Genomic DNA, 27,467 nt, shown 5'->3' on the forward strand with positions numbered 1-27,467 from the left:
GCAAGATCAAGTTTTTATATTATTCTTGGACACTATTAGTAAAAAAGTAACCTGTTTAACCTATTTCTCATATACCTCACGTTTGATTTTTATTTGATCACATTGCAGATTTTTTTGCTAATTATTAACTAGGAAAAAAATTATCTCTGTGTTTTACTGGAAAAATCTATTGAGTTAGAAAAAAAGTCCACAGGTTAAGTATGCACAATACCTAATCAAATAGACAACTGAAAAAAAAATCTTAAAACATTGCAAATGCTAAAGAAAGGGACTAGAATAAATAATTCACCAAAGAGGAAACACTAGGAAGATGCTAAGTTTCATTAGAAATCGAATCAAAAGAAGTTAAATTTTTAAAAAGTATAAAATTTGTATTTTTTATATACCTGACAGAATTAGAAAAAAGAAAATAATTAAGATGTCCAATTCTGGAAAACGTATAGTAAAACAAGTCTCATATAATCAAAGCTTTTAGAAAACCAGTTTATAATAAGGATCAATAATCTTGAAAATATTCATATTATTTGAGCCAATCACTCAAACTCTGGGAATCTACAGTAAGAACATGATCCTAAATATGGAAATATTTGTAAGTACATGATGAACTGGAAGTCTATTTTTAGTTATGCCCACTAAAAGGGCCTGAAAACAATAGCAACCAAGTAGTGAGGAGAATATTTTGTGTTCACATTTTGGGTTCTAAACACTCTTCTCTACTAATAGGATCCTGAGCTTCTTAGAGGAATGAATAATGCCAGAGCTGAGACATGAAAAATAGAAGATGAGCTGAAAACACGGTGTCATAAAGTAAGGAAGTACTCAAAAATTGATGGGGTCGTATGCAGAAAAGGTAAAAGCCAATGGGACAATTTGACATTATAAATAATGACAGGAATGCATTATAACCCGTTATGTTTTTGAAAACGAGTCTTTGGATCTATACCCATCCAAAATTAAAACAAAAGTAGGGAAAGGCAAAGCTCCTCTCTACAGAAGAATGCCAGCTAATAAATGTATTTAGTAACGAAGCATCACAGCTCGTAGCAGCATAGCGTACACTCAACAGTGGTATAGTCACTCTGTGGGTTACTGTTGGTCTTTATAACCAATGAATATAAAGAATATTAACAACAGGACAAATATTTGCTCCATAATATTTGGAGAAAGAGTAGAATCTAAAATTGTTTATGTTATGTGTAGAAAGTGGTAATGTGAACAGACCTATTAAACCAAAAGTAAGGGAGAGAGAGAGAAGAGACTGGAGAGAGAGACAGAGCAAGAAGGCGAAGTATGTTACGGGCAATCAAGCAAGAGAAAGATACAACAGTTGTAAATAGCTACCCATACACTAGGATAATTCCAAACAGATCAGACATCCAAGTGTAAAAAGGAATAACAAGCAAATATCAAAGTAGTAGAAGAAACACAAGTGAAGTGGGAACATTTTTTCTAACTGTGATGCAAAATCCAGAAACAGGAATAAGTTCGACTACAGAAAAAGAAATTTAAAGACTTTACTTGGAAAAATACTGGAGGCAAAGTCAAAAACAGAGGGAAAACCAACAAAAGATAGCTGTGATCTGTACCATACAAAGAGCTCTGGAAATTTGAGGGGCAAAAGTAGACTAACAACCTGATAGAAAAATAGTAAAATGATCTGAGCAAATAGTACACAAGAAGAAAAAACCTAATGGGTTCTAAACATAAAAAAAGATTCTCCTAATAAGAGAAATGCACATCTAAACAACACCGCAGCAGCACGGCTCACCTATCTGATTGGCAAAACTCCAAAAATGTGACAACATTCTGTGAGGATAAAACTGTGGGGAAACAGTTCCTGTCATCCATTGCTGGTGGGAATGCAAAATGGTGGCAAAGATCTATGGAGGAGAATTTGGCGGTATCTAAAAATACTAGCATTTGTCCCCTGAGCCAATGAATTTTCTAGTAGGTGCCTATCCTAAAAATACACTGCCAGTATTTCTAAATGACCAAAGCATTAGGTCATTCATCGTGGCACTATTTGTAATAGCAGAAGATTGGAAATAATTCAAATGCCCATCAATAGAAGGTCAGTTAATAAACTACAGCATATCCAGACAAAGAAATTCTATGAAATTGTTTAAAAGCACTGAAGAAAAAAACTTATGCATCATATGGAGTGATCACCGAGATCATGTTTTTAAGTGAAAAAGGCAAGGTATAGAACAATTTAAGGGCTATGTAATGTCTCGTGTAATAAACACAAAATGGTGTCATAGGAATATATTTATATACATACTTGCTTAGATATTAAAAATAAAGAACAGAACGATTAAGAGTTAAGAAAAGCTGTTGTCTGTATGAGAAAGGGGAAAAGGGAGACTAGGGGAGAAGGAATTTAGTCTAAGTCAGTTCGGACTATTATAATGAAATACCATAAACTGGGTGGCTTATGAACAACAGAATTTTATTTCTCACAGTTTTGGAGTCTGGGGTCTGCGACAGGGCACCAGTGGGGTGGGGTTCTGAGGAGAGAGAGCCTCTTGCAGGCTGCACACTGCTGACTTCTGCTGGTATCCTCATTTGGCAGAAAGAGAGTGTCAGGGTAACGCTGGCCTCATGGACCGAATTGGAAGATATTCTCTTCTCTTAATTTTCTGCAAGTGTCTGTGTGGAATTAGTATTATTTCTTCCTGAGATGTTTAGTAGAATTCACCAGTGAAGCCTGAAGTTTTCTTTGTGGGAATGACCTTAACTACGTTTCCACTGCTTTAACAGATACTGCAATGATCAGATTATCTAGTTTTTCTTGACTGAGCTTTGATAGTTTGGTAGTTAATGGCACTTGTGCATTTCCTCTGAGTTGTTGAATTTGTTGGCAAAATATTTTTCAAACTAGCCCTTATCATTTTAATTTCTAAGGCGATGTCTCCTCTCTCATTCCTGATGTTGGTAATTTGTCTGTTCTCTTTTTTCTCCCCTGATAAATCTGGTGAGAAGTTTATCAATATTATTGATCTTCTCAAAGAACCAGCATGAGGTTTCATTTATTTTTATCTATTTTTTGTGTTTTCTATTTTGTTGATCTCTGTTTTGATCTTTATCATTTCCTTTCTTCAACTTACTTTTTTAAAATTTGCTCCTTTTTTTTTTTAAGTTTCTAAAGGTGGAAGCTGCTCACTGTTTGAGACCTTCCTTTTTTTTTTTTCTAGTAGATGTGCTATAAGTTTCCTTTAAGCACTGTTATACTGGCATCCCTCAAATTCTGATACGTTGCTTATTTTCATTCAGTTCAAAAAATTTTTAAATGCCCTTTTTATTTTCCCTTCAATTCATGAGCTCTTTAAGTATATTGTTCAGTTCATGAGCATTTTGGCATTTTCAGAGATCTTACTATTAGTCATTACCAATTTAATTTCATACTATCAAGCAACTCTCTGGAATCTCTCTTAACTCTTTGAAAGCGGCATCACAGGGAAAAGACAAATTCATTATATGGAAATCCACCAGTGCTGGGGAATTGGGGAGTGGCAGGGAAGAAATTGGAAGAGCTAATTCAGGCTGGTCTGCATCCACTTGTTTTCAATAGTTTGTCATCCCAACAGTTTAGTCCTATCATATATATATATATACACACACATATACACATATATATGTATATATACTATATATAGTATGTATATAATGAAATATTACTCAACCATAAACAAGAATGAAATCTTGCCATCTGCCATGACGTGGATAGAGCTAAAGAGTATAACGCTAAGTGAAATAAGTCAGTCAGAGAAAGACAAATACCATATAGTTTCACTCATATGTGAAATTTAAGAAACAAATAAACATGGAGGGGGAAAAAGAGAGAAAGAGTCTATTTTTTTTAAGATTTTATTTATTTATTCGACAGAGATAGAGACAGCCAGCGAGAGAAGGAACACAAGCAGGGGGAGTGGGAGAGGAAGAAGCAGGCTCATAGCGGAAGAGCCTGACGTGGGGCTCGATCCCAGAACACCGGGATCACGCCCTGAGCCGAAGGCAGACGCTTAACGACTGAGCCACCAAGGCACCCCAAGAAAGAGTCTTAACTCTAGAGAACAAACCGGTGGTGGGTGGGGGAGGAGGGTGGGGGATGGGTGAAATAGGTGAAGGGATTAAGGAGCACACTTGTTGTGATGAGATGTGTTGTGTGAGAGTGTTGTATGGAAGTGTTCAATCACTAAATTCTACACTTGAAACTAACATTACACTGTATGTTAACTAACTGGAATGTAAATAAAAAAGTGAAGAATAAATAAATAAATAAATAAATAAATAAATAAATAAAATCTATTCCCCCTCCTGCCATCACCTATCCACCCTCTTTAAAGCCAACTGCCCTAGACGCCTACACACACCAGCTCTTAAGAGTCTTTAACTTCCTCAGTGGTTTCTCATGTTTTTATAATAATGTCTCAGTTCTATGTTTCTCCTTCTTCCCGGTGTGACCTTTAGAAGATGGACCTAGCAACCCCTCTAGTTTACCATATTATTTTTAAAAATATAGCACATGGCATCTGAGATTCACCCACATATCCAACAAATATTTATAGAATGCTTATTATGTTCCAGACACTCTTCTGTATGCCAAGGATAACAGAAGTGAACAAAACAGACAAAAGTCCCTCTCCTCAGGGGCTTACACTAGTGAGGATGGACAGAAAATAAACAAGTAAAATCTAGTGTATGTCAGATGGTGATAAGTGGTGTGGAAGGTAGCTACAGGGGTACAAAATAGGCCAGTCAAGGAAGACACCATCCAGCAGATGATAATGAGATGAAGCCTGGGGAGGTGATGGAGTGAGCCCCACATATCTGAGGGCAGTTTTCTAAGCCAGAAGAACCACAAGAACAAACTCTGGGCAGGAAATAAATTGGTAACTTGAAGAACAGAGAAGAAGCAGGCCATTTTGCCTGAGCAAAAAGACCCAGTGGAAAAGGGGAAAGACAAGAGGACAGAAAGGTATCATCATGTAGGGTCAGTGCACAGACTTTGCATTTCACTCTGAGCGAGATGGGAAGCCATTAGAAGTTTTAAGTGGAAAAGTGGTATAATGTACTTAGGTATAAAGGATCATGTCAATTACTATGTTGAGACCAGAGCTGGGGGTGGGTCAAGGGTACTTGAGAGGATACAGATTAGGAAAATATTGCAAGAATCCATGTGTGATATTATTGTGGCTTGTACTAAGGGTATGGAGAAAGAGTGAAATTCTGGATATACCCTGAAGGTAGAACCAACAGGCTTTGCTCCTAGGTTGAATGTAGAGGCGGGATGGAAAAAGAAACCCTCAATGACTCTAAGGTTTCTGGCTTGAGCAAAAAGAAGGATGGACAAGACAGAGGGAGACACAAGTTTGGAGTCCAGTTTGGAATGTGTTATGCTTGAGTTGTCTCTGCATTATCAACATGAAGATGTCAGGGAGAAAGTGACACATGAGCCTGGAAAGAAAGGAAGAAATCCAGGGTGGAGATATAAATATGTGTTGCCAACATCTGGATGGTACTAATGCGCTAAGCCTAGATGAGATCGCCTAGGGAGCGAGTTTAGAGTCAGGAGAGTTTCTCTGGGACACCCCAACATTTAGAGGAGAAAGAGTTGCAGAAAATGCAGTGAAGACCAAGGAGACACAGCCAATAAGATCAGAAGAAAATGCAGATGACAAATAAGTAAATGCTTCAAGGAGAAAGGAGTGATCAAATGTGTCACATTGTGCTGAGAGAAACCAGGTAAGCTAAGGACTGAGAACTGACCACTGTGTTTTGCAGCATGGAAGTCATCGTAACCTTGACTATGCACATTTCACTTTATGGTTTGCCCAACTTGTTTTTCCAAAGAAGTAGAAATGCTCTAAAATTTCCAATTTCCTCTTGTATTTGTGATACTTTGTCTTTGTGTTTTCAATCCTTTTTTTTCTTTATATATGTCAGTGAAATGTCATTTGGCTCATAAATTTTCCTAACAATTTTATCTTCATTGAACTTTCTCCTTAATAATAAAAAAATATTTTCCTGTTTAAAACTTTTATGTTGAATTCTACTTTGTCTTATTGTGATCTCTGAGTTAATACCTTTTAGAACTACACCGAAATCAGACAAGGTCCACAGATGTTACAACAGAATTGAAAGAAGAATGTAAAGAACTGAAAGCTCGTTTTGTTGAGCTCTGGAGCAATTGCTTTCTCCTGGAGCAGAGGCCAAAGCATGAATGTAATTTTTAGATTTCTATTCAGAGCTAATATGACAAACAGCCTCCCTACTGATGGGCTAATCTTTTTGCACTACTTGCTGACCTTGCCCCTCTGCTTTCCCACCACACATACTCCCCATCCTCCGTATCTCGTGAGTTATCTTCCTAAAAACTAACCATGGTGACTCTTCTCTGCTTAGAAATCACTTTTGTCCCCTGTTACTTATAAGATATCTACCAAACCCTTTGGAATAAAACTCATGAGAATCTTCTCAATCCTACAGTTTATGTATCTTGCTTCATCTTCTTTTTTTTATTTTTTATTTTTATTTTTTTAATAATATTTATTTTGTTATATTAGTCACCATACAGTACATCCCCAGTTCTTGATGCAATGTTCCATGATTCATTAGTTGCATATAACACCCAGTGCACCATGCAATACGTGCCCTCCTTACTACCCATCACCTGCCTATCCCAATTCCCCCACCCCCCTCCCTCTGAAGCCCTCACTTTGTTTCCCAGAGTCCACAGTCTCTCATGGTTCATTCCCCCTTCTGTTTACCCCCCCTTCATTCCTCCCCTCCCTCTCCCACCGATCCTCCTATCTCTCATGTTCCATATGAGTGAAACCATATGATAATTGTCTTTCTCTGCTTGACTTATTTCACTTAGCATAATCTCCTCCAGTCCCATCCATGTTGCTGCAAATGTTGAGAAATCGTTCTTTCTGATGGCTGAGTAATATTCCATTGTATATATGGCTTCATCTTCTGTACCTAAATCCTTCCTACCCACCCAGTACTGCCCTAAAACCATTCATCATGTTTTGTCACAGACTATGTTCTCCTCTTTAATGAATTGGACTTCTCTGTTATGTGAACTGATGAATGTCCACTCATCTTCTAAGGCTCTTCTTAAAAGTCTGTCTCTTTCAGTGTGAAGCTTTCTGCAGGAAGAATTGGTTTCATCTACCCATTGATTTGCTCCACAGTTTGTTGCCAACTCTATAGTGACCACAATCTTGTTGCATTGCTATTAGTTGCTTCCTTTTCTACTGGAGCACCTGGAGGACAGTGACCGCACCCAGAACAGGATCTGATACCCAGTGAGGGCTCAATAAATACTTGTGAACTAAGAAAAATCAACTGCTAAATATATTAATAATATTTAATCAAAACAACTACAATAAACACTTACTTATATTTTTAAATTTCTGTGAATAGAGAACTGAACAAGATTGAGAAAAAAAGTAGATGTTAAATTTTGAGAAGTATCATTCTTGATGGATCCCATAAAAGCATAATAATTTATGCTTTCATCTCCAGGGTATCTGTTCGAATACGTAAGTGGCCATGTAATGAACAGAGCGTCCTGGCATCACAGTGCTTCACTTGAACATCTGTTTAGTGCATCAAGGCATCTAGCCTGTAGGGTTGTAAATCCATCCTGAGAGTGGCTTTAATCTCCTACAACAACCAAGACCCGATGTTTTTTTTTTATCAGAATCTGCTTCAGACAATGGGATACATAACTATTTTTAAAGGTCATTTATAAACTTTCATAAATAAGCAGACTAGGAAAAAGGAAACATTTGGAGATACTTTATTTATAGGATAGAGAAATCTCACATTAAAGTCTTTATCATTTCATTAATTCACAGAAAGCACTATCTGTTATGATTAAAGAAAAGATTCACACCAAACCATAAAGACTTTGTCTTCTTTTCTTCCCCCTGCAATAAGAACAAAAATATATTAAGTAGTAATTCAATGAATGGGGGCAGAAGGTAACTGGTTCTATTATTTTACATCAGGGAAATACTAAATAGAAGGGAAGGTCTTCTGATGGCATTCTCTGAAACCGTAGAAAGAACCCGAGAGAATTTTGAAGTTGTTGAGTCACTGATTTGCCATGGTGGACACAACTTTGTTCCGGTGTTTTTAAAATAAACTTTTGCTGAGTTGCATTTAGTTTTTAAGAAAAGAATTTAATGGGGGCACCTGGGTGCTCAGTTGGTTAAGCATCTGCCTTCTGCTCCAGTCATGATCCTGGAGTCCTGGGATCGAGTCCCAGATCGGGCTCCCTGCTCAGCAGGAAGCCTGCTTCTCCCTCTCCCTCTGCCTGCCACTCCCCCTGCTTGTGCTCTCTCTCTATCTATGTCAAATAAATAAAAATAAAATCTTAAAAAAAGTTTAATGGTAAGTCTTAGTACATATTTCACTATGGATCAATATTTTGGGAGAATGATCATTATATTTATCCTTGTCTGAATTTTTTGTTACCTGAAGTCATTTAAACTCCCAAAGCAGCACGAGTCTTTGCAATCAATTTTGGACCCTGAAAATTAAAAACAATAGTCGTCAGATGAAGAGATGAATGACTGTGTCAGTTATACAGTTAGCTCTCCACTATCTAGGGGTGAACTCAAGCACATCTCTGATGCCAACAAGCCGGGACAATGGAAGTCAAAGAACAAAAAAATCACTCATACGTACAGTAGAGATAGTTTGTTCTTATGCCAATCTCCAAATTGTTGCCAAACGTCACCACACCCCTCACCTTCCTCCACAGGTCAGTCATAGAAATTGGAAGGTTTGCAGAGAAAGTACAGCCACTATGTGTTCATGGTCTCACGTCTAAATGAATGTCTTCTCTCATCAAGGGACATTTATCCTTTTGTATCATATTTATCAGAAATGGTTTACATCAAATCCATTTTTTTATATAATAATATTTTTTATTATGTTATGTCAGTCACCATACAGTACATCCTTAGTTTTTGATGTAAAGTTTGATGATTCATTACTTGCGTATAACACCCAGTGCACCATGCAATACGTGCTCTCCTTACTACCCATCACCAGCCTATCCCATTCCCCCACCCCCTCCCCTCTGAATCTATTTTATCAGTTTTATCTGAATTGGTTATCTGTGTTCCATCCTCTTCTACTAAAAACACAGACACATACTGGTAAGCGTACACTTGGCAAAAAGGCAGAATTATAGGATATCTTTTAAAATGATAATCATGCAGGGCACCCGGGTGGCTCAGTTGGTTAAGTGTCTGCTGTCCCAGCATCCTGGGATCAAGTCCTGCATCAGGCTCCCTGCTCAGCAGGCAGTCTGCTTCTCCCTCTTCCTCTGCCCCTCCCCCCACTTGTGTGTGCACACGTGCTCTCTCTCTCAAATAAATAAATAAAAACTTAATAAATAAATAAATAAATAAATAAATAAAATTATAATGATGCTATGTTCAAATATATTTAGTAACATAAACTAAAGACTTACTAAATGTAGCCAATTACAAATCCAGTTAAAATTGCTAAATAATAAGATTAAGATAATTCCTAATTACTGCTCTGGTGGAATAACAAGGCATGCACCTAAAGGAGTTCAAAAATATTTTTTATAAATATTCCCCCAATATCTTTTTTTCACAATTAATTTGCTATTAAATCCTTTCAATCCATTCAGCTGAATTGATCAGTTTTAGACCAGAAACTGTCTAAATAATCATCAATTAATTATATATTCACTTTATAGTTTTCTCTACCAGGAAATAAATCAAACTTACTAATTCTCTTAACATATTTGAAAATTATGCTTCTTCTTAATACTTAGTGAGAAAATTGGGATTATTTCTTAAATACCATAAAATCCTTCAATCTATTTCTAAATAAATTTAAATCTCTCTGGCATTATTTTCAAGTTATAGATTAGTGGAATATTCTTTTCATTATGCATTATAGAAAATGCCCTCCCAAGGATTTTGAATATGAAAATGAGCTGCAAATACCTCTTCCTCAAAGCAGGCTTCCTGCTCTTGGCCTTGGCAGCACTTTTCCAGTAGACCAGAGAAATCTGCAATGACAGCCTCAAGTTGTTCTTCTGTTATTTGTGGCTTTTGCTTCACAAGGTTAATGAGAAATCTATAAATTAAACAAAATAAAAGAGAAATCTGTTATGCAAAGTTACTTTTCTAAAGCTTTCCTAGTGGAGAATTTTTAGAGTCCTCGAAATCTTCTGCCCCCAAACCCAACTCCATCAACCCATCACCAGACTTACAACATATACTGTGTCCAATGCCTTCACCAGAAAGACTGAGTCTAGAAATCAGCAGGTGTTCCATTGGTCAGGATTTGTGCAGATTATAGATGAAACATGATTTTATAATTCCACCATACTTACATGTAGTAAGACATAGCCTTTTTCTTACTTGCCTAGAAAATCCTTTCCAATTCTCCACTCTAAATTACATCCTACCCATTCTCAAAGGCCCAGATTTCCAAACTCCTGTCGTCCATAAATATCACACACGTACCTGAGCATTGGCTCCCCCAATCACCTGCACTACTCATTTAGCAACACTTTCAGGTGGGAATTAATGTTGACTGGGGAATAGGGAAGACTTGTCAGAGGAGGCAGCATTCTTACTGTATCTTGGAACATGACACAGATTGTGACAATGGAAAAGGGAAGAAGTTTTTCTGAAATGAAGGAAGACTATTTCCAAAACAAGTGAGTATGAAAATGCATGGGAATTTGGAGAACGTAAGTTCCATCGACTTGGATTACCATCACCGTTACAGAATGCCTCCCACAATGAACTGAAATGTGCATTCCATCTCATAACACCCATACTTCATGGTTGAATCAAATATTGTGGTTATTCTCTTCAAAAAATAAACAGTGTGAAAAAAGATTCAATGGTGTTTTTCCAGTGTTTTGGAATGGAAGTACCCAAACTTACTGCAAAGACATATCCTGATTCTACCAAAATAGATTGCTCGCTTTCCCTCAGTCCCAACACATATCACAACAAGAGTTACGATGGAGACTATTTTTACAAACAAAAAAATTGTCTGCCCTTGAGAATTTTTCCAGGCCTATGTTCCAAGGAGGCTGTGAAGACTCTGAGACAAAACTATTTTAAAAGCCACTTTCTGTGCTTTGGGGCAATAATGTTCTCCTAATGAGCCCAAGATTGTTGGGTGTGTAAGGTAGAAATCTCAACTACTATTCCGTGTTGTTGGCCTTCTCCATGCTAGCAAATGACCATTTCTTACTGTTGCTTCATTGTTTGCAGTGAGACACCCTGAGCTTGGCACAGATCCTTATGGAAGATGAACTTGTCAGCAGAGAAGGGTGAGGGGATGTATGTTTCATCCACCACTAAGCTGCTGAAACACGGCCTCCTGTTGGCGTATGAGGAAGTGCAGCACTGGCCAACACCGGGGTTGACAGGAGTCTCCTCATGCCTGATGCATAATTGTCCAATAATGAGATCAGCCTGGTTAGGAGAATGCAAAAAAAGACAGCAAGGCAATTCAGCATTAGCCACTAAACTGATTCGGGTTTCCAGAGAATTGTTGCAATTTTTAATGCTCAGTAATTTATAATCAATATTACAGAAAAATGTGCTGCCTGTGTAGGGTCATGTGTTGCCACATTGCGGATTCTTTTTTCCCCATTCGCTTGGGATAAACCTCCCCATTTAGTGGCAGGGATTCCACAGGTGATGTTGGAGAGAGTCCTTTCAGCTAGTTGTGTCAGCTATCGGAAATACGCTTCCACTTACACACCTACTTCCAAAGGGGGAGAAATTATCTGCCCTGACCTGGGAAATCAATTCATGGCTCAAATGTTTCATGGATATCTAGCTGAATTTTCCATTTTATTTTTGGGATCCAGAGAATCACTTTCTGCAGGTAAGAATAGCACAAGCCTAACCTGCTCATATACGTACAGAAGTGCACATGTGCGTGCATATGGCTAACATAGAACCTTAACTGAAGAGAGGTACGGCTGGGGGGTCTGGGGGGCTCCGTTGGTTAAGAAGCTGACTCCTGATTTTGGCTCAGGTCATGATCTCAGGTCATGGGATCACCCCACCTAGGCCTCTGTGCTCAGAGGGGAGTCTGCTGGAGATTTCTCTCTCCATCTCCCTCTGCGCCTCCTCTTTCTCTCTCTCCCTTAAATAAATAAATCTTAAAAATAAAAAAGGAAAGGAATAAGCCAAAGTGCGCATGTGCGTGTGCGTGTGCGTGTGTGTGTGTCTTCTAGGGCTTTCCTAATGTAGAATCCTCCTACCTTCCACACTTGAGAGATATTTCTTAAATACCCAGCAATAACTTATGATAAGGGCCAACATGTTTTGTGTGCCTACTGTGTACCAGGCCAGTGCTGAACGAGTTACCAGGATTACCTCATTTAAGACAGTCATCCTGTGTGGGTGGTACAATTCTTATTCCCAAATGTCAGATGAAAAAGCTCAAGCCTAGAGATAGAACTTGCTTTCCAGAGTGACACTACTAACAAGTGCTGAAAGTGGGATGGCGATGCAGGCAGGAGGCTTCCAGAACATACACTTCTGATCTGTCACCACATCCTGGGTCCCTGCAGCCTCTCAACGTGTGGAATTCAATAAATGATAAAGATGATGCTGAGTCACAGGAATCCTTTCACTCTTAACTTTTGGTGGAAAATTCCAAGACATGAAGACTAGCTAGCAAACAAGTTCTCAGCATCAGAAAGAGGAAAAAGAGGAAAAGGGCAAAAATAAATGTGCAATTTTGTTCACAGTTGTGATTTTAAGGGAAAAAATAATGAAAGAAAATTCAGCGTATAATCTTATGTATGGCACTAGTGACATTAGAAAGTAAAGATGACCGGCATTACTAACTAGAAAGTCATGTTATTAGTCAGAAGGACTTACCCTGTTCTATTGTCTTTACCTTGTTAAAGGGAGGAAAAGGTCCCTAATAAAATAAAAAGATTATACTACAAAAGGCAAACATATAAGGATGGCTGAAAATAAAATGACTAATATTCATCTCTCAGAAGTGAAGCTTTCTATTTTTTTAACTCAATTCACATTTTTTTCACTGTGTCCATTAGACTGAAGTCAATGCTCATGGGTGCACAGCAGAGTAACTGAGACACGTGGGTGAACTAGATGCAGGGGGATAATAGCACAGCAGCAGCGGAGCCGTGTGCCACCAGCAGGGAAATTCTGAAGAAGGTATGGCCTTGGGTGCTGGAGCTTGGGCTCCGGAAAGAGGTGCATATGCGTTCAAATCAGCCCCACCGTTTCCTTCCTGGGAGACATGGTCCTAACATAACTTCTTTGAGCCTCATTTCCTCTCTCTATAAAATGAAGACGGTAATGGGGCATTTCAAAAGGCAGTATTATAATCGTCAAATGAGATCATACGTTTTTTAAAAAGTGCAGTGTGGGTCTTTAGCATAACCCTGGAGAATTGCTATGTTGTTATTAGCGTGAAGTGATGGTCTCTATGTTGGTTTAGGAAAGGTGGCTGGTGCGATGCAGGGCCTCAAGGTGTAGGGGAGTTTGAAAAGGGCAAGGATCACTCCTTGGTTTTCTTTTTCTTCTTCTTTTTTTTTTAACAGAAAAGTATTTGGTGAGCAAAAAGAAGAAATCATGAACTGAATGACGTATTGGTTATCCTATCTTTCCCGTCCATAAAGCTTGCTCAGACAGTGGTGCGTACACCCCACCGGGGGCACTCCCACCGGCCATTCTAGAAGGACAGGAAGCCTGGCCACAAGCCAGCTGCTCAGAGCTGAGTTCATGCCCTCTCCAACTGTGATGAGTTGAGCAAGCCTAGTTAAGCCATCTCCACAGTGGTTTTTACCATTTCCCCTAAGTGGGAATCATGAGGCTATTTCAAGCCAAATGGGGCCGAAACAAAACACTCACCGCGCCCTCGCCACAGGCCAATTGTTTGTCCTCACTGAGTTGGCAACAAGTGGCTGCCGCGGTGGCCATTTTCCTGGTGAAGGCCATCAGCTCCGGGGGGGTCAGCTGGGGGGCCTTCTTTGTGTATGCAACGAGAAACCTGGAAGAAGCGTTTTTCACCAAATCCTGAGTCATTTGTGAGGTTTTGGACTCCTCGCTCCTTCTCAAAGACCCTCTTTTGGTATGAGAGGCCATGAGGTCAGCTCATTGTTTTATCCACATGGTACTGGGGCCGCCATTTGAGAGGTACTTACTCTAACACCCGCCCCCTGTACTTCCATCCTACCGACATACCACAATGGGAAACAAGCTCCGGATGGTAGGCGGACTTCTATTCCCAACCTCAAAGCTTCACTGATTTTAATTTTGATCTATTCCGTGTTGCAGTGATAACAGACTGCAGCAGAGTTAAGTATCTTTTCTGCGAAAATCTGAACGATTTGGGGAAGCCAAAGCCAGCACCAAAGATCAGACTTTTACAAGTCATTCTTCTTCCTCCCTACAAGAGGGAAATGGGGATGCCCACGTTCTCCCAAGGGAAACTGGGTGATCCAATTACACTGATTTCCAATCTGAAATACGGGCTGAAAGTAGAGTAGTTTTGGGTGACTAATTTAGGTTGATATTTCCCTCACCAGTTCATCATTTTTAACCACTAAAAATACTGTTAAAAAAAACATACGCATTTTGTAAGTAATATTCTCCTAGTTTCTGGAAGAGGCCACAGCTTCGCTTTGCCAATGCTTGGCTTTCTTGGATGTATTGCTCTAATTCTTCTTCCTGAAAATATAAGCATTATTACATACGTTTTTCCTCTTCCTGGCCACAAAACTTGGTATGTAAATTGATCAATTATATATTATTCTATTATGAGATTAATCTTAGCAAAAACAGCTTTAGAGGTTTTTTTAATACTAAAGATAGTAAAGTATGAATTGTGAGAATTAAAGCAAATGGACTTTGGGGAGATTAAAAGTTTGTGAATCACACAGAATTCAATCTTTGGATAAAGGATTACAGTTCTTTCTGTACAAATTCCTGCTTTTCCGGAACTGTTCAACAGTGAATACTATATTCATTCTGTGTGTCAAGGAACTTTTGGTTAACATTTTTACCTCTAAAGTAGGCCACTAGTTGTTGACTACTAGTTAATTAATACTTAATATCTGGACGACTACTCAACAGATATAACTAGCTAGCTACTAGTTAATAACTAGATGCTTTCAAACAAACAGAATTTTTAATGGGTAATCTCTATACAGTTTTTCAGACTCTCCCTAAAGCTAGAGCAATTTACCCCTTTATCCTGGCATTCAAGAGGGTTTTCAGACTGGGAGCACTTCTCCAATAATTCCTGGTATCCTTTAGCGACTCTTAGAACAACTGGGACAGCAAGTTTCGTATGTCTTCTCGAATATTCATAAGTAAATCTGAAATATGTGTGAAAAAATATCATGTTATTGGAATTAAGAGACAATTTATTCCCATGTTATATGGCACACAGAAGTTAAAATTCAAATACATAAACCTGGAAATCAAATTATGACTTAAACTATATGCATGGTAAAACCATTAATACAAATAACAATCCCTGCAATTGTTCTAAAATGGTATTTTGTTTTCTTCTGAACTCTTCACCTGGGTTTTTCAATTATGAGCTTTACAGTCATTCATTCAACAAATGTTTCTCCAGTGTCTACTCTATGCAAGCATTTCTCTAAGCAGTAAGGATTCAATAATGTATAAGATAAAATGCCTGACCTCTCAAAAGCATACTTTATAGGGAGACAGGATTGAATAAACAAGAAATAGGTCCTCGAATTCAGGTGGTGATAAATCAGGGAAGAGAAATGAAGGAAGATACAATAGAAGGGGAAAAGTGACTCCCGATTGACAGCATTGGTTAAGAGATGTCTCTTTGGGCCATTCCTTCAGAACAGAACCGGGGTGAAGGAAGCTACATAAGGACCTGGGGGAAGTTCATTCTCAGCTGAGAAAATTTCTACTGCGAAGAGCCTGAGTGAAGAACTGTTTCCGTTAAACAATTAGCGTTGGACGTGTGGGTGGTCTGTTTAAAGATAATTCTAGGATTTACTAATTGTATTTCCAAGTTATAGAAGCAAGTCGTATTTAGTTCTGCCACCAATAAATTGTCAACGCAGATTTCCTCAACCTGGAGTTTGTTCTTATGTGCGGAATTTTATTTAGCAGTGCAAACAAGGTGTGGATGTCCAGTCCGAAAGGAGCGATAGAGTGATATCCTTAGGGACTATTAAAAAGAAAATTGGGCCATTATTTTCATTCTTACATTAGAAGCAGACTCTGAAATTTATAAAGACCTTTGGAGTTCATTAAGCATAATATCCTAAGAGTTGCACAAATCCCTCCTCTCATCCTGTCCATAGATACACACTGTACAATAAAGGACAATGTATTAACCTTACTGCCTGCTTCCCTTAAAGGCAAATAGAATGAGAACATGTCCTGTCAATTATATTGATATAATTAACTACTATACTGCAAGTGTCTCAACATACGGTTTTCTTACAAAAATAATACATACATTAAATAAAGAGCAAATAAACTGTTCTAATAAAAGCCCTTCTATCTATCAGTGTGTTACACTTTGAGGGAAAGTTCTTAAAACAGGTACAATGAAAAGCACGTTCTTAACCATGAGCCCTTCTTATCACAAAATATTTATATCTTATTTGGAAGCTGAGTGGTGGTCTTCCTATGAGTAATCCATACAAAGATGACATGACAAGCCTTCTGATTCCAGAGACATTGATACAAAATAAAATATAACTTCAGCTAATAACAGCAACAGTGAAAGTCTCATCAGTATAAGATATATCCCATTTCCTTATCCCCTACTTACCTGCTTAAATATATTTTGGCTCAGAACATTCTAACATCACCCTCGCATACTGAGCTCAAAAACCGAAGCCATCATTCCCCATTTCAGCCACACAAAGCTGGCAGCTACATCCTAATCTATACTTATGTGAACAAACATTTAGAGAGTATGTTACCTTGCCATGAAAAGATCCTTTTCCCTTGAAGAAAATTGGTTGAAATCTCTCTCTCCTAAAAACCTATTTAGATTTGGAGATAAGCCTTCAGGTCTGTCATCATTTTCGGCATGAATTATGCATTGACCAAGTTCAAGTATGGGCAATTTGCAGCATTCTGCTATTTTGCTTGACAGAATATCTTGTTGAGAACATATGTAGGACATAATTTTTTCCTGTAATAGGAAAAATGAGGTATAAATTTTAAAGGTTTATTCTTTAATGCAGGACCTCAGGGCCAGTTCTAGGAAGGGAGGGAGGGAGGGAGGATACAAGGATGGGAGGGGGGATAGAAGGGAGAGCAGGGAAGAGAAGGGAGGAAGGAAGGGAGAGGTGAGAGGAAAGGAAAGAAATAGGGAGGAGTGGAAAGAAGGCATTTTACCCTGCCTCCCCTCTTTGTGCTTTCTCCCTAGTTTGCCTTTCCTCGCTCCTTTCCACCTAGCCCTGTTTTTTCAATTCTTCTTTTCATGTTGTCAGCTAAAACCTATTTTATTGTATTAGGAAGATTTTTAAAACAAGAGAGAAATATACTCTTCAAATTAAATGACATGCGCATTGGCATATATCTTTCCATTACTTTTGCAATTTGCTACTGGACAACGTTTGCTGCTGATGTCCTAATACGGAGAGCTGACTTTCTGCTCCAACAGAACAATCTGCAGTGACCCACTATGACCTCCAGAGGGCAGGCTATAGATAATGAAATGGCAACTCATCTAAATGGGCACAATGAAGCAGAGTTTACACATCTCTGTCAGGGGACTAAAAATTCTATGCATTCTCAATAGGGACAATTAGAAAGCATTGCCATTAAAATCAATTTACATACCATACTGAAATTAATTTTTCCGTTTTAAAGGAAAAGGGTGGTTATGAGCTCCAAAAATGGAAAAATAACTTTTTAAGTTCCTATAGAAATTAGTAAAACTGTCAATTAAAACCAAGAAAACTAACTTCAAAGAAAAGCAAAATAGTTGTTATTATGGTCCCTACTATGCAAGTAAAAACTTCTAAAAGGGAAAAATAAATGAAATCAGAAATCTGTGTTTGGGAATCTTCCCCACTCCTCACGCCAGGATCTCTGTGGTCAGAGACCATCCCCTTCAGGCCTCGACAGCCTCAGCTTCTGGCTGCTTTCCAGGACTCTTTTAGCCAAACTGTGGAGGGACTGGCTGAAATAAGCATTTTATCCTCACATTCCACCTTTTGGAAACCATGTTCAAGCCCAGATTTTTGAGCCATTTGAATATCTAAGAACAATGATTTTAACCCTTCCTGGAGAAGAAGGTGTCTTACCAGGGACCTGGGAGGGAGTGATTTGGGGATAGACAGGCCTCTTGTACAGTGTCTAAGAAGCCTAAGGTCTGCCCAAAATAAGACGAATGCCACGCTGCTTAAATGGTGACTATGGCATGCTTGAGGATTCTGTGTTGGGGGGTTTTGGGTTTTGGTTTTTAATTCTCCTAGAGCCATCTCTCCACACGTCTCTTTGGCATGGTTAGCTTTGTACCTTGTAGAAGAGTTTCTTGTGTTATTTTTGTTGTGTCTTGGGCTATTTTGTTGTATTCCTATAATAGATATATCTATATGATAGCTATAATAGAGCCCCTTCCTTGTGCCAGGCATCTTGCTGTCAGCCTGTGGAGACAACAGTCAACAGGAGACAGTCCCTACACATCTCATCTCTATCAGACTAAATTCCCTGAGCTTAGCTTGTGCCTTCATAGCAAGTATCCTTCACAACAGCTAGCACACAGAGTGTATTCAATATATAGTTGTCAAATGAAATCATAAATGGATGGTAAAACAAATTTGTTCAAAGTAAAGAGCCTGTCCCCCTGCCCACCCCCCGCCCCCGATCCTATGTGGAGTTTACAATCTCCTTCAGAAGAAAGAAAGAATGGGCACTGGTCTCACCAGAGGAGAGCATCCCTTAAGTGAAAGGCAGGACCGACAGAGGATGGTTTCAGTTTCACTATCAAGAAGTCTGGGCCTCTCCTCAGCCAGCTAGTTACCCTACCCTGTGACCAACTCAGACAGCCTTCTGCCATTTAGAATGAGAGCGAAGGAAAGAAAAGGAAGTGGACTTATCTCAGAAGGTAAGGCTCTTTACCCCATCTTGCAGACACTCCAGCACGTTTCCTCTGCAACATTCCTCATGGATATGGGCCACATCCAGGACCAGTTTCTGAATTTCAGTAAAATTAGCTTTGGAAAACTTTTGACTCAGTTTGGTAACCGTTCTAAAGGAAGGGAGGAAATAGAAGTCAATCCTGGTTATCTACCAACATTAAATAATACTTAGAATATTCGTGTAGTTGTTGCTCCCAAAAGAGAGAACTGAAGTGTTCTTGCTGTCTCAAAAGAAAAGGGAAAGCATTCTAAGTCTTGTCAATTCCAGCCCAATCTTTCAAGGCAACGGATCTCTAAAATGACCTGTCCCCACAAGTAATTTGGACATGATTTATTTGTCTTCAAAACCTTTCCTGTGAATTGGGATGAAATCTATCTTTTCGCTGCTCATCCATGACGCTGGGTGTTTGGAATCACCGTAGCAGTGGGCAGAAAAAGATTAAAAGGACACATAATTAAGAAATAGAAAATTTCATGAGAATAGTAATCATTTTTTACTTGGGAGGGAAAAAAAACACATGTGGGAATACAGGAAGGGGTGTATACATGCAAATCAATGAAGTGAGACCAGAGAGTAGAGCAGAGTAAACATCCATATGTGTCAGCACGCCGAGCCACGTAGTGTGGCCAAAAAAGAGACGTAAGAAGGAAAAAGTCTTGTAACTTCTACATGTTTCCGTAAATTTTAAGAGATGTCTAGATGAAGCCTCTATTCCCTACAGCAACTGGTGTTGTCACTGCTTCTGATAATGGTAGATTTTCTTTATGAATTTATAACACTTAAGTGTAATCGCTTATGGATAGCAAATGATAAATATAGTCATTATAATAATATTTTAATTTATATTTTGTTAGTAAGACACACTGAAAGCAATTCATGAATCAATCTAAGTTTCTAATAGAGTTGGAAGGTAGTGAAAGCAACATCTGACCTATTCCAAGAAAAAAATGTCACTCAGTCTTGTAACTAACTCCATGACTACAAACCGTAACCTAGATCTCCACTGTGTACAATATGTTTCAGTGTGTAATTTAACAAGCAAACAAATAAACCGTGAATGCAAGTACTTAATACTCTTCAATAACATCTCAGATATTTTCCTCTACTAGAAATGTCTCATCATAAAAGTTGAAGAGTACTTTAAGCCAGTTGCGTAGTTTAAAATGTTCTAGTAGCCACATTAAAAGGTAAAAAGGAGAAAGTTAGATCCATCTTAATATTTTTGACCCCAAAATATCAAATATAATACCATTTAAACATATGATTTCATTCCTATGTGAAATCCAAAAAATAAATGAATAGACAAACAGAAAACAGAATCAGGCCTATAAATACGGAGAGCAAACTGATGGTTGCCAGAGAAAAGGGGTAGGAGCATGAGCAACATGGCTGAAGGGGAGTGGGAGATACAGGCGTCCACTCAGGGAATGAATAAGCCACGGGCATAAAGAGCACGGCATGGGGAGTGTAGTCAATGATACGGCAACAGCGTTGCGCTGACGGATGGTAGCAACGTTGGTGGTGAGCACAGCCTAAGGTACAGAGAAGCTGAGTCACTACGTTGTGCACCTGAAACTAGTATAACGTTGTGTGTCAACTCTACGTGAATTAGAAAATTCTTTAAAAAATTATCTCAAGATGCAATGAACATAAAACCCTATTAAGAAGATATCACACGTTCTCTTTTTCATACGACGTCTGTAAAATCTGGTATGTCTTTTCCACCTGGAGCACAGTTCCTCATTCACATCAGCCAGACCTCAAATGCTCAGGAGCCGCGTACAGCTAGTGGCAGCCCGGCCCTGCAGCGCAGCCTCAACCCTAGGTCCTTCTGATTCTGACATTTGATGTCAAAACCTCAACTGTCATGATACAGTTAATTCACTGACCTAGCAGACAAATAGGTGCAAGGAAAATGAATCCTTATCAGGACCTAGAAAACTGGGCTCTGCTCACTCGCAGTGTCGAATCCGGGTCTCAGTGTATTCACATGTAAAAACGAAGAGGTTGAACTAAATGATTAAATGTTGGGGGTTTTTTGTATTCTTCTTTATCCCAACAACAAAGATAGAATACGAGACAGAGGTAAATTAAGTAGGCTTTAAAAAGTGTGAAGCGGCGGACTATCAGTTCGCTTCCTTCCAATTCTGAGATTTCATGATCCTAATCGCATTAGCTCTCATCAAGGACCCTTCCTTCTCTACAGCAGTGACAAGGAGAAAAATGAGCTCCAACGGCACAATGGTAGTTGCGCAGATCTCACCTTCTTCCCCAGATACAGCTTAAACTTACATGGCTCGGAAGGTTCGGGGTCCAAAATTTTTCATTACTGCACATATATGTTGATTTACTAAACTGCTGTCTCTTAATTCTTTTGTAATCAATGCTGTCTAGATACAGAAGAAACAAGGTGTCAGGAAAGGATGTATTTTTCCTTTACAGGAGCTAATAATTAGAAAAACAACCAATACGGGTAAAACAGCAAACCATAAAAAATTTTACTACTATTATAAATGCGATACACTTTTATGGAACTTTATTCATTCTTTGTTTCTTTTAGGTTGGTTTGTATACATCGAAGCCAGACAGATTTATTTAAAATACCTTAAAACAAGACCATTATAACTTTCTTACTTGGGATAATGAATAAACAACTGCACTTTTAAACAAAATGAAACCTGACAATTTCTTTTTTTTTTTTTTAATGATTTTTTATTATATTATGTTAGTCACCATACAGTACATCCCCGGTTTTCGATGTAAGGCTCGATGATTCATTAGAAACCTGACAATTTCTTAAACGTTTGCTCTGTCACAAAAAAAAAAAAAAAAAAAAAAAAAAAAAGTCACAGCCCGACATTCTGGGAATAGTCACAATTCTTAGGAGGTTTTTCTTGTAGGACTTCTGGTGGCAAGTGGTTAATTGTGGATGTTATTCTAGCTCTCCAATCCTAAGAAAGCTACTCACTTCTCTAAACCTAAGCTTCCTTTTGTTAGATAATGATGTTTACACCTCAAATTTGTTCTAAGGATCAAAAGAAATAACGAGCATAACATATTTGTCATAGTTTTCTTTTTTCTCTCTGTCCTTCTGTGCCTCCTTTTCTCCTCCTGTCCCTTCTACCCCCATCTTCTTTCACCTCCTATTCCTCTCTTTCATTTATCTTATCACCCATACCCCTGTCTTCTTTTATCCCCCCCCAAGCTCACATCCTTAGTCTTATAATAATTACTGGCCCAAGGAATGAATACAAAACAGCAAGTCCAGCTGTTTTAGCCCCAAGACTATCAGACTTTTGAAATATCTCAATTCTGAACATGGTATTCTGCATGCAAAGCAGATTCCCATTTTTAACTTTGGTTTTAATGAGTCTTAGCCAGATTAAAGTATTGGTTCAGATATCTGTACAAATAGAATACCTTTGTTTGGAAGCATTCGACTGCATTTTCAGCTTTGCAGCAAGGTGGAATTATTTTGCCATAGTGGGCAGCCAAAGAAAGAATCGTGGGTGCGTACAGAAAGGGGTGCCTTCTTGCTATCTCGTAGATGTACCTGTGAAATGAAAAGAGGCTGTAAGATTCGCAAACATATAAAAACAAGACTGCTACTAGAACTGGACTCAGGAATTTGCTTAAAGAATCAGGAAACAGTCATATTGTTTTCCACGTGCTGAGAAAAGTTTTACTTACTACAGATCCCCAGGGCGAGAAACAATCTGACCACCAATACCATGTTTTATCATGAGAACCAAACAGGCAGAAATGCTGAATATGATTCTTATCAAGGTGTCCTTTTCAATAAGCACATTCAGACATGTTTGGGGGGGTCAGTAAATCCAGACCTCCCCTAAGTCAGACAGAAAGGTGGAGTCCTTTTTTCCTCATTAGTACAGAATGGACTCATCCTCCTTGACAGTGTCCATAGCAGAGATGGTCTAAGGGCAGGCTCTGTATTTCTCTGGTTCAGGGGTACAAGACAGCAGCGTGCAAGACAGATGTGATGGAGAGCTAGATATTGTATTCCCCTAGAGAGAAGCTGAGTTCAAGGCCCTGCTTGGGAATATACTAGCACTGTGCCCTCAGCCCTCAGTGTGAATTATCTTAATCTTCTAAATTTCAGTTTCCTCATCTGCAAAATGGGAAGAAGAAGAACGAAGGGAAAGAGGACAGGAGACTTCAAAGGGAGGTCACAAGCATTAATCCGATCAGACGTGCCAAGAACACAGGGTCCTACAACATCTTAAGTGCTTGGTAAGTGCTAGTCATGCTTATGTACCTTAAGCCTTCCTGGAGCTCTAAAATTTATTTCGACAATTTGGTGAGCATGAAACACCAAATATTTGGCTCCAGAAGGAATCGCTTTGTGTGGTACTAAAATATTCTTGGGCGAGCTAAAATGGAGAGATTCAAGGGGGTTGGGGGGAAGGTCTATCTCAAGAGACTAAGGGAACACGTGGTGGGTCTGTGTGTGGTCTGTGCCACGTCTATCAAGCATGCTGTGGAAACACAATTCCCTTAAAATAGCTCACCTAATTTCCCAGGGCAGGACCTCGGCAGGTGCAACATGACTGCCACTTCTCCATGTTTTAGAGAAGCTCCTACAATTGCAGAAATACTAGATTCTGCTTGATACTGCTCTCCTTCAGGAGTTTTAATCTACGCTTAAATTGGATCTTTACCTGTTCATGAACATATCCCTGTTTTCCTCATATGCTCTACAACTGGTGACAGGTTCTGGAACTTGGAAGGGTGGGATGGTTGCTGGAGCAGCCTTTTTGTGTCCTAGTAAACAGTTATGTCTTTCCTCTTCACTTTGGCTGCAGCAATCAGAAAGTCCATACTTTTCGAAAATTTCCTTCTCCTGGCAAATTTCTTCCAGAAAAGCAGGTAGCTATAAGAAAGATTTGGGGTTTTTGTTGTTGTTGTTGTTTGTTTTTTTAGATTTATGTATTTGAGAGAGAGAGAGTGAACCAAAGAGAGAGAGCACGATTGGGGGAAGGACCCAAGGCAGAGGGAAAAGCAGACTCCCCACTGAACAGGGAGCCTGATGTAGGGCTCGATCCTGGGACTCTGGGATCATGACCTGACCCCAAGCCAGATGCTTAGCTGACTGAGCCACCCAGGTGCCCAAAGGTTTGTTTTTAATGAAAGACAACTTAGTTTACTTTGAAATTCTGTAAAACACATGAGAAGTTTTCTAATATCCAAAATCAGAACTACAGATTAAAAAGCAGTTCCCTAAACAAATCCCAATATATTTAATTTCAGCCTGATGAGACCTTTCTTTCAAGCCTTTTGGGAAATGGAATTTTAGTTTCCAACGTTGAGAAATACACAAGACTATTAGACAAAATTACTTTATCCTAAAAGGTAGAAGACCAAGCAATATATTATTTCCCCCAAAAAATATTTGAAATATTTTATTTTTCCCTTTTATATTATCAGCAGTTTGGCTCCATGATGTCTATAAGCTTTTTTTAAAAAAAATATGTAAACCACTTTTTTGGTTTGTTGCCTTAATTTTACCAAAATTAAATAATGATACCAATAGTCTAAAAAAAAATGCCTCTGAGAAATACATGTCTCATTCTTCTCAGGAAATTTTTATTTAGCTTTTATAACTGCTAAAATTTAGGGAGCCCTAGAATTTTAAGTAAGATTTCCAATTTCTAATCCACATAAAAATCATACCTTTAAGTTTACAATGATAACTCATCAACCTATAACATTACCATGAACCTCTCGCTGGACATAAATTTGCAAGATGGAATGTATTTTTGCTTCATTTATACATGTTTCTAGATTAGCAAGACAAGCCAAAAATAAAGATGCAAAAAAGGGAGTTTTATTAAATCATCAATTTCAGAGTTGGAAAGTATTTTATGTCTTTAAAAGGACATCTCCTCTGCAATATTCGAGATATATCGACTTTTGGCCGTTCATCAATCCCACCATGACGATTCCCACCAAAGAAGATTCTCTGGGCCTTTTGCTCCATAATTGGATAGCTCTAATCATTACAAAGTTCCTCGGGTTTTTTTTTTCCATTGAGATAAAATAAACAATAATAACTATGATTTATTGATCTTCTACATTAAGATATACTAAAAGAAACTATTCGTTGTTTAACTGAAGTTCAAATTTAAGTTAGCTTCATGTTTTGTTATTGCTCGTTTGCTAATTCTCGCAAGCCTCCCTACGTGCTATACTCCTCACATTCACTATAGTGTAGAGGGTAATGAAGCCACTGGGGGGCACTTTGGGAGCCTGATGGCCTAGTTTAAATCCTTATTCTGGGCTCCCTTAAAAAACTTACTTAACCTCTCTGTGCCTCAGCTTCCTCAACTGGAAGAATAGCATTTCTGTTTTAGGATTATTGTAAAGATTTAATAAATTGATATTTGCGGGCAAAGCGGATATTCTACGAGTGGGCCCAGCTGGGGTCTCTTGGCTCGCTGGACTTCCAACGGATTCATCAGTGCTATGCTCTAGGTCATAAAATATTTTTATTATGAACGGGTATGTAACACTCCCTAGAATAATGCCTGTCACATTGTGTGATTAATAAAAAGTAACTTCTATTACTATTATTTTATCTATTTTTATGACAACCCTGGAATGGAAGCTATTATTATTCCTTGTTTTATATGGATAAGGCAACTAAATCTCAGAGAGGTTAAGTAACATGTTCATGGTCACCCAGATACTCGAATTTCAGAACCTTAGCTCTTAGTCACCAGGCTTATATTGACTCTTTACAACAGGCACCCACTCTCTTCTGCCCTCTTCAACAATTCAGAGTTAATCTGATTTTCATGCAACAGCTCTTCAAATATTTAAATGTATTTCTCATGCCACAACCATGTCTGCTCTTCTGCCTGCTTAACTTTGGTCAATAATCACAGTGGGATTTTATTATTATTATTATTATTATTTATTTATTTTTTTAATTATTATTCACTCACCTGGTTTTCTAAACACCCTGCAGGCTGCTCACTGCCAGTGGATTTCTCAATTACAGTCAGTATATCTTTGACCATTTTGCTTACTTCTTTGTAAGTGGCTTCTTGAACAAACTGAGCAAAAAATATGGTAGCTCTGAAACAAAAATACGTATGAATGCTTAAGGAACAGACATGTCAAGCTGTTTTTTCTCAAGTGCAGTTTTTGTTTGTTTTGGTTTTCTGTTGTGTTTAGGGGGTAACTTTTGCTAAAAATTTATGTTAAATTAGGTTTAGCCAACCAGAAAGGTCAATCTTCTTGCCCCCTTCCCCCCAAAATATACATATCTCTATTAAAAAATCAAAGTGGATTTCCCATAAGAATGGTTCCTGCTTTTGTGGTCACCTACTCAGTGCAGTGCACCCATAACTGAGGGCATCTGTATTCTATAGTTCCTTTTAAATTTAAGCGAAGAATTGGTCATTAGACCTCTGCCTGTTTCTACTCCCAGTGTGATCAAGATCTGATCCAAGACAAAGTTCATGGATTGACCCAAAAATTGTCTTAACAGGTTTCTGGGTGCAAGTAGTAGCAATAACATACTACTTTAAATTCCTTATTAGAAACTTCAGGAGTGTGGGATGGTCAGCACTCAAAAGAAAAACACACTCTCTACAAATAACAGAAATTAGAATATTTCACCTCCTATTATCTGCTACTAGGATTTGCATAGTATTCAGAACAGATAATATTGTAATATCCTATTGGTATTGATGTGGGAAATTCCTACATTTATGTGGTGGTTACCACTGATCTGATACAAATCATGAGTTTCTAAAACCTGATTTGGTTTTTCCCATGGAATTTCAGGGAATCTAGAGGTTAATACCTAAGACATGGGCCAACAGTTCAACCTCTTCCATATCAATTTGATATTCAAAATAAGGAACGTCTTCAATTTGCTTTTGTATTTTTCAGAACGCATAGGGCTATCTGGCTTCATTTAATTACCTCACTAAAATTATCATTACTTCATATTTGAAGTACATTTATATGAGAAAAACTTACAGGTCAGCTAAATTCATCTCTGCAGAACATTGGGAAGAATCCAAGATGGAAGCTGAAAAGCAGAATAAACTCCATGAGAAATGGCGTTTTCAACCACAACCAGGAAAATGATTGTTGTCACACAGAAATGTTTGTGTTGGAGTTAGAACTATGCGATTTTAGAACAATTTAGAACTGTACAATTTTGTTTTTAAGTTAGAACTATTCAATTTTAGAACCATACAACTGAGAAAACATTAGGGAGCATCTATCCAAACACCTTAATTTTGTACTTGAGAAACA

The 27,467-nt window shown here is 38.3% G+C and overlaps 1 protein-coding gene across 1 annotated transcript; it reads right to left on the reverse strand.

The window, feature by feature from the left end:
• Positions 1–7,794: 7,794 nt before the first annotated feature.
• Positions 7,795–27,232, reverse strand: AFP (alpha fetoprotein). Its single transcript, XM_045792937.2, has 14 exons — positions 27,186–27,232; positions 26,141–26,273; positions 23,855–24,066; positions 22,596–22,728; positions 21,468–21,565; positions 19,155–19,284; positions 17,003–17,217; positions 15,265–15,397; positions 14,650–14,747; positions 13,929–14,067; positions 11,275–11,498; positions 10,005–10,137; positions 8,491–8,545; positions 7,795–7,940 (listed from the first exon to the last, which is right to left on the reverse strand). Exons 1-13 carry the CDS (start codon positions 27,200–27,202, stop codon positions 8,501–8,503), a joined length of 1,710 nt encoding a protein of 569 aa, XP_045648893.2. The 5' UTR covers positions 27,203–27,232; the 3' UTR covers positions 7,795–7,940; positions 8,491–8,500.
• Positions 27,233–27,467: the final 235 nt, after the last annotated feature.

Source organism: Ursus americanus, chromosome 8 (genome assembly GCF_024610735.1).
Source record: "Ursus americanus isolate L20-20 chromosome 8, mUrsAme1.1.p, whole genome shotgun sequence".
In the NCBI taxonomy this organism is placed as follows: Eukaryota; Metazoa; Chordata; class Mammalia; order Carnivora; family Ursidae; genus Ursus; species Ursus americanus.